We start from the raw sequence: 8,083 nt of genomic DNA on the forward strand, positions 1-8,083 counted from the left end.
ATTTTTCAGTTGAGCAAACTCATGTTTAACAGAGAGACATAAATTATTTAAGGAGGCACAGCTTGAGCCTAAGATCTTCTGAAACCCAGTATTATTTGTGCTATTTGAAACATGTGAAGTTTGCAGTAGTCTTTTGTTACACCTGGCTTTTTGCATTATTCTCTTTACAGCGCGGAAGGCAGTCATGTGTCAGGACAGAGCAATGGCCGGGATCCTCAGGCCTTGGCCAAGGCTGTGCAGATTCACCACGATACCCAGCACACAATGTATTTTGCCTGAGAGTCTCAGAAAAAGAACTCAATCAATTTGACACCCCATGCAGCCTCAAAATGTTTCAAATGCCTACCGCCTCTAGAGAGAGCCAAGTTGACTTCAGGTGGTCTACCAGCAGCTCGGAATAGTTGCACTGAATCTATACTTCGCAGCACTGTCTGATGCATCAACAAAATTGAGCCATTTTTTAAAAGTAATAGATACTCCTAGATTGTCTTCTCTGATGCACTGGACTGAATTTTTACCTCATCATGCAAAGGCTGATCAGCCTGAACTTCCTTAAGGACTTTACAAGAAAAGGTTTCTATGGAATATTTTGCTAGCTGTGGTGTTCCCCGCATCCCTCTAGTCTTCTAAGAGACGATTATTCCTTGTTTTCTGTATTCATTGAGTGGGGTGTATGCGTAAGTGGGAGAGAAAAACCAAACAATCTACTTCAGTTCAGCGTAACTGTTTTAATTGTGGGGGTCCATAGACTTTTTAATGGAGATTTCTGACTTCGCCACTGTAAATGCCTTTAACGAGCATTAACTTTTGAAAGTTTTACAAAGTTTTGTTAGTTTTCCTACTTTATCTTCTTGATCTCTACAGACTTGTGCTGTGCAAATACAGGCTGCCAGGCGATTGCACTATGTTTGGCTGCAGATGCAGAACAGGCAGCTCTCTTATTTGGTTGGCTTTTGTGAATGTGTAACACAAACAGATGTAATGCATGTCACGGTGACAGATAACACTGCCATGGTAAGAGTACTCCTGTTTCCCCCTTCTTTGAAAAAAAAAAAATTAGCTTTTAGTATTTTTCAAAGTTTTCAAAAGTGCCCATTTTATGCTGCTGTGTGGTTTGTTAGATCTAAATGATTTTTAAACTTTTCTCACAGAAAATTAACTTTGGCAATAAACATTTTTTAAGGTCCCTTTTCTTCCTCCCCCTGACAATGTAGTTTTCTAGATGAGATTTCAGTATGATTTTATCAGCTATTTCTTATAGGTCATAATCTGGCAACTTCTGAAACTGGTCAGACAAGACATATATTTCCATGGCTTTTTAAAGAATTATTTTTATCTGTTTTATAGTCACAGTTGGTGTCCTGTCACTTTGTTTTAAAATAAGCTAGAACCAGGACGCTTCCTTATCGGATAGGCTTTGCCAGTCCTTAAGGTACATTGAGCGATGCTGCAACTTGCACAGATGTACCAGCATTTAAAACTGTTTTTCCCGGGAATCAAGGTTACTCACACAATTATGTGCAGTGCAAATTTTTTTGCTTCTCTTTCGACCTGAAATGTATTTGGTGGGGTTTCCCTCCTTTCACTAAACTAAAACTGCATTTATAGAAGAAAAGGTTGACTTTTCTTAACAGAGTCTAGATTCCGATCACAAGGAGATGAGTTACTTTCTTGGTCCAGACAAAGGGAGCTGATCTAAAGCAAGCATCAGTGAACATGTAGGGGAAAGGAAAGTGTATTTTGTATTTAGTGTAGATAACACTTTGTGAATGGACAACAGTTACATAGAGTCTTGGTAGTTCCAGCCAGTGTTTCCCAGCCCAAATTTTACTGACTTGTGATTCTCTCTCCGGGAACCTCAGAAGTGAAAGCTGGAGAAGGGGATAAAAGCCCTAGAACCACACTCCTTATGGCTGAGGCAGGTGCTGGGGGTAGAGACAGACACAATGTGGTAAAACGATTTTGCCACCTCTGTCTGGAAACTGCTGGTGGGGAAACACTGGATCTGATGGTGAAGGGTGTTTGCTTGAACTCATTAGCCGGTCCAAATCTCTTAAACTAGCCTTCTCAAAATCCCAGCAATACAAAGCACTGTTTTTCTTCAGTCTTTTAAAGAAGCTTGTAAATACATTGAAGTTTACATTTCCATGTGCTGTTGATCGGTGGCGCCACCAGTGTTTGCTAAGACTGGTCTCTGAGAGTTTTATAACGTATACTGAGTCCTGTAGCTCATTAAGATGACTGCAGACATCCTCATTCTCTGCATATAGTGGGATGAAAGCAAGCTCTGTAACTGAGGCACAACATAGGCAGGAGCGAAGAGATGGCAGATGTTAATTTCTTAAGATTTTCCTTTTCTGCAAATACCTCACTTGGATACTACAAATCAGGACATGTTGGTGAGGGGCTGGCTGCTGCTTTTATTCACACTTGTTCAGGGAGAGCTCAGAAAAATAAATACCCTTCAGCATGGCTACCCTGGACCCAAGAGGAGGAAAAACAGAAACTTCTTTAGGAGAAGGAGGACTTACTGGCGTCCAGGATGTGAAGGACTCTTGGTGGCTGGCTGGCTGGCCAGCAGGCACCACACCTGCACTTGAGTGCCTCCGGCTTGCTTGTTAATAATGCACAGAAGAAGTGTCACTTCTCACCATCTCCTGCACGTATGGAGCAGGGAGCGAGGCGGAATGCCGGGAAGCCCTGATTTACTTGCCGGCAGTCGGGCTGTATGCTTGACCTTGAACTATACAGTTTGTACAACCTCAGTCAGTCCTATACACTGGGGCAAATCAGTGTGGTGGTGGAGGAAAAGCCGGGAGGCCTATTTTTATAGGAAACAGTACCTTTAAGGGGGCAAATGCTGTAGTTTTGGATGAAAGGAAAGAAATATGGAAGAACTAGGATAATTGGAAAAAACTTGCTGACGGCGGGGGCGGGGACGGTGAATCTTTAAGAGGTAATGGCTGCAGAATCAGAGTTGCAGCAATACTGTTGCAAGCAAGTCTAAATACATAGTTTCAATTTGGCTTGACAATTTGAATATGATAACCCCTTTGGACTGACTGAATCGTTATGCATGTGTCAATCAATGGGAGGTGTGCATTCTCTAGAAGTAGATTTACTGTTTGGTTTTTTAAAATGCAGCCTGTTTAGGCACTGTCATGTGGTGTGAAAGATTGAAATGTAGCAATGCTAAAGAGTAACAATTAGGGGATAAGGCACGGGGATATTAAGAGAATGGTGAAGATCCAAATGTTGAACCGATTATGTTTTGTTGTTATTGTTGTTCGCTGTTGAACCCTGAGTGGTTGATAAGGTGAACTAGTGGCTTAATGCAGCCAGCAGTCTGGGCAGGCAGAACATATTCATTCTTACTGTAAATTCTATTTGCTGCTTCCAAAGGTGATGATTTATAAGCAGACATGTTCTATATGGTCTGTATTTTAGGATCTGGCACCCAGACTATATCAGAGCTTATCTACCTGGCTCAGCTATCTACCCTTCCTGTGGGAAAAGGCAATCCACTGTTTAAGAAGGCTCACTCTCTCTGCCCTGCCCTAGCAACCCTTTGTGGATGTGCTGTAAGATTTTCTTGCTCAATAGCAAGGTGGTAGCTCTGCTTTCATTTTAAGAAAGTAGAGGCTGAGGGCATTGTGTCAATACTGCTTCAACTCCAAGGATTTTTCCTTGTAAAATTAAAGGGAAGATCTTGTTATTGATTAACCATTTTCTTATCCCTTGCTATTGACATTCATGCTCTTTCTATGTCTGGTGGCTGAAAATGTTTGCATTTGTTCATTTGACTAATGGTGTAATTTTGGTTTCTATATTGTTAGACCTGTAATGTTTTAAAATGTATTTTATTAACTCTGGACTGGATGTATGTCTCTAGCAATACGAGGTACTTTCTAAACTATTAAGGGAGGGGTGGTATCCCCATGTTAAGACAAGATGATGGTTGTTTAAATTTTGCTTTTTTTTTTTTTTTTTTTTTTTTGGCCTGCAGGGATATTTTGTGTTCATGTGTCCAAAAGAGAATAAATTGGCATTCTTGTGCCAAAAGTTGTTTTTTGTTGTCAAATTTCAAATACATATGGAGTATACTATAATGGAAACAGACATGGTTGCTTTTTAAAAACAATTTCCTCCATTTAAGAAGTTTGAGAGAGAACAGAGGGGAAACTTAGTGTTTTTAACTCCTGGGTCTCCCTATCTCTAGAAATTGATACTTGGGGATTTGGGAAGAGCTTCTCAGCAAAATTTCACATATGAAAACTTTTATAAGATTCATCAGGTTCTCAGGATAGCTCTTAACAGGAAAATCTATTTGAGTGAAGTTTTGAGAAAAATCTGCAGTCTCCAGAGGGCAGTACAGCCACATACTTTAAGACTAACTTTTCAAGAGGAGGAGCTGTCTAAATTCCCCCAACCTGTGGCTATCCAGGCTTAAGTCCTTAAAAAATTCTCACCACATTTGGGTGAGTCACAGCAGGGATAATGCAGAGATTTTCACAATATGGTACTTATTTTCAGGGAATTTATGGTTTACCAGAGGGACAAGCTCTGCATACAACACACTTTACTACAGGTAGTTGTTTTTTTCCATCAGCACAATATCCCCCTCTCCCTGTTTACCCACTGTCAAACATTTATCACAAACTCAGTACATGCCAAACTCTGCCTAGATGCCAGGAAAATAGAAGAGTAAAAACTTAATCCTTCAAAGAGTTCATTCCAATATAGCATGGGGTAAGGGAGGCAGTGAGATTAACATTATCTGAGTGCCTAGTATAACCACTCAGTTTATATTGACGTCTTTACTTCCAGTGACAGTCCTTTCACGCTGATAACAGTATCCCTTTTTTGAAGATGAGGAGTCCGCTTCAAAAAAGATAAATAACACACAGTCCCTGGATGGCACAGGCCTATCTAATTATTACCCCTGTGGTTGAGCACAAAATGACAGGAACTTAGAAGGAGAAACAACTTTTGCTATGGGGAGTCAGGAAAGACTTTACAGTGGTGGTGAATTTGGGGATAGGTCAGCAGGAGTTTACCAGGTGGACAAAGAGGATGAGGGGATTCTAGACACACTATTCCCATACAGTAGATTGTGGTAGCTGCATTTTTTGTCTAAGTGCTTTCCCTTACTCCTCCTTTGGGTGATGGAATATCTCCTATGGGAATCTCATTATTTAGTGTGTTTCAGGTAAGTCTAAATGACCTTCCCACCTTGTCCCCCACCATATGTGTCATGTTCATGTCCATTCTTGAATCAGTCACTGGGGGATGTACACCAGCTAAGAATGACTAGTGTGTCCACTCCTCTGTGTAAGTGTATGTGTGTGGGGGGGGAGTGGGTGTCAGTGGGTGTGACCAGCAAGTAGGAGAGGCACAGATTATTACAAGCCATATGCCTCTCTCTCCATCTCTTGGCTCTGATTTCCTCTATTGACTTTATTCTCCAGAGGCTAGTGACAATCATATAAGGAGAAGAGGTATAAAAGCAGATGAGGAAAGTAGAATCTATATTGCAAATTGACTAGAGAAGAAAAGAAAAGAAATAAGTTTAACAAACATATCTGGAGCTCCTATTATGCAGTAGGAAATACGAAAGACACAAGTTATAGCCATGGAAAGGTTCATTTGTAAACTTGGGGTCATACATGTAACAAAGTAGCTTTGAAAGTTACGTGCCTTGAGAAATGTATACATGGAACCATGGGATCACTTGGAGAGGTTCCCAACCCAGCTAGGGGATGATAAAGGAAGGCTTCTTAGAGGAAGTGATGAATGAGTTGCCTCATAATGAATAAGTACAAGTTTTATAAATGAACTAGGTGGAAGAAGGCATTCTAAGAATTCTCATCATTGGCAAAGTCACAGAGAGAAAAAAAAGATGATGAATTATTTAGATGAATTACAAGTAATTTCAGTACTCTTAGGTCATAAAGGGTGAGGGAGGAAGAGATGATAAATTTGGATGACAGAGGCAAGCACCAGTTCCTGACAGGACAGGACTTGAATGGCGTGCTAAGAGGTTAGAGTTTATCCATAGGTGCAGGGGAATAGCACAATCTTATTTGTGTCAGTGATGTAGCAGTAGTGTTGTGGGTACGTTGAAGCAGAAGTTTTGCTGAAGGGAAGTTAGAGTTTTATTGTAGTAGCCCTAACAGAAGATGATGAGGGTTGAATTTGAGCAGTGATAGTGCAGTTGGAGAGAAGGGATGAACACGAGAGATTCCAGAAAGTAGAAAAAGCAGAACTTGAAAGTGGACATAGAGAGTGTGGGGAAGAAGGCCGACTCATCGCGACTCCCAGGTTTCTGCCACTGAGAGAATGAACACAGATGAAAAAGAAAATCTGTACCTTATGGGAAGGAGGAAGGTGGTAAGTTCAGTTTTGGACAAATTGGATTTGAAGGTGGTACATGCGGACTGGAGAAAGTTTGGGAGCCATCAGTAAATAGGTGGTGATTAAAACTATTCATACATGTGTTCAGGAAGATTGTTCAGGGCAAGAAGAAATAAGAAATGTGGATTAACGGGGCGCCTGGGTGGCGCAGTCGGTTAAGCGTCCGACTTCAGCCAGGTCATGATCTCGCGGTCCGTGAGTTTGAGCCCCGCATCAGGCCTTGGGCTGATGGCTCAGAGCCTGGAGCCTGTTTCCGATTCTGTGTCTCCCTCTCTCTCTGCCCCTCCCCCGTTCATGCTCTGTCTCTCTCTATCCCAAAAACAAATAAACGTTGAAAAAAAAAATTAAAAAAAAAAAAAAGAAATATGGATTACCGGGGAAGACAGATCTTTAAAAGATAGACACAGAAAGAGGCACATCCAGTTGAGCGCAGACTCTTGATTTCGGCTCAGGTCATAATCTCACGATTCGTGAGTTCGAGCCCTGCTTCCGGCTCCGCGCTGACAGTAAGGAGCCTGCTTTGGATCCTCTCTCCCTCTCTCTCTGCCCCTCCCATGCTTTCTCTCTCTCTCTCTCAAAAATAAATGAATAAACTTAAAAAATTTTTAAAGCTTAATCTATATATTATGCATATTTTTATATTTATATTTTTAAGTTTAACCTATATTTTTATGTTAGATATATAATCTATAATTCTTATTATATATAATTATGTAAATATAATTCCTATTATATATAAAATTCCTATTATATATATAATCTCTCTCTCTCTCTCTCTCTCTCTCTCTCTCTCTCTCTCTCTTTATATATCTTCCATTAGTTCTATTTTTCTGGAGACTCCTGATTAATATTGAAGGTAACTGCCCTTTTTTTTCTGGCTGCTTCCAGTATCTTCTCTTCCTTTTTGATTTTCAACACTTTGACTATAAAAGGCCTAGGTATCTTTATATGAACCTGCTTGAGACTTTGTCTTATTCATTTTTGTGAAATTGGCACTTAGTGTCTGGCATATAGTTGGTGCTCTTTAATGTATGTTACACACAAAATCCATAGACTATCACAGATATTTAAGGAAGTAATGCTTGAAAAGCCCTCCACCCTATGCTTTGCTCTCCCAGTGGTCCTATCTCATCTAATTCTGAACTCTAGTCTCTGTGATATCTTTCCTTGACTCTGCTCCTTGCCCCTGGACTTGGTTGGCATTTGAACTTGGTGTTTTCTTGTGTTTAATCCTGCCTTTCCCAGCTGCCTTCACTTGGCTGTCCTCAGAGTGTCAGGGTCCTTTGTGACATTAATCCCCCAGTCCCAACCCTGTGTATCGGGGGAGGGGGAGGGCAATTCTGACATTAGGAATAATAAAGAGTTTTAAAATTCTTGTTAAAAAAGATACCATACACAGGGGTGCCTGGGGGGCTCAATCAGTTAAGTGTCTGACTTCAGCTCTGATCTTGCAGTTCATGGGTTCAAGCCCTGTGTCAGGCTCTGTGCTGACAGTGCAGAGCCTGGAAACTGCTTCGGATTCTGTGTCTCCCTCTCACTCTGCTCCTCCCCCAGTTGTGCTCTCTCTCAAAAATAAATAAATAAACACTTTTAAAAAATTTTAAAAAGATACCACACACAATGGCAATCTATTTCAAATATTGCCTTTCAATGCATACACATTTCTATA

At 40.8% G+C, this 8,083-nt stretch overlaps 1 protein-coding gene across 2 annotated transcripts in view; it reads left to right on the forward strand.

Moving 5' to 3' along the window:
- LOC122480271 (protein argonaute-4) overlaps positions 1 to 4,065 on the forward strand; it is a 42,090-nt gene extending 38,025 nt beyond the window's left edge. For both annotated transcript variants that reach the window (XM_043574468.1, XM_043574469.1), the window contains one exon: positions 171 to 4,065. In XM_043574468.1, the coding sequence (XP_043430403.1) occupies positions 171 to 279 (109 nt within the window). In that variant the 3' untranslated portion in view covers positions 280 to 4,065. The remainder of the gene's footprint in view (positions 1 to 170) is intronic.
- The last annotated feature ends 4,018 nt before the right edge of the window (positions 4,066 to 8,083 follow it).

The sequence above is a fragment of the Prionailurus bengalensis genome, chromosome C1 (assembly GCF_016509475.1).
Source record: "Prionailurus bengalensis isolate Pbe53 chromosome C1, Fcat_Pben_1.1_paternal_pri, whole genome shotgun sequence".
NCBI classification, from domain to species: Eukaryota; Metazoa; Chordata; class Mammalia; order Carnivora; family Felidae; genus Prionailurus; species Prionailurus bengalensis.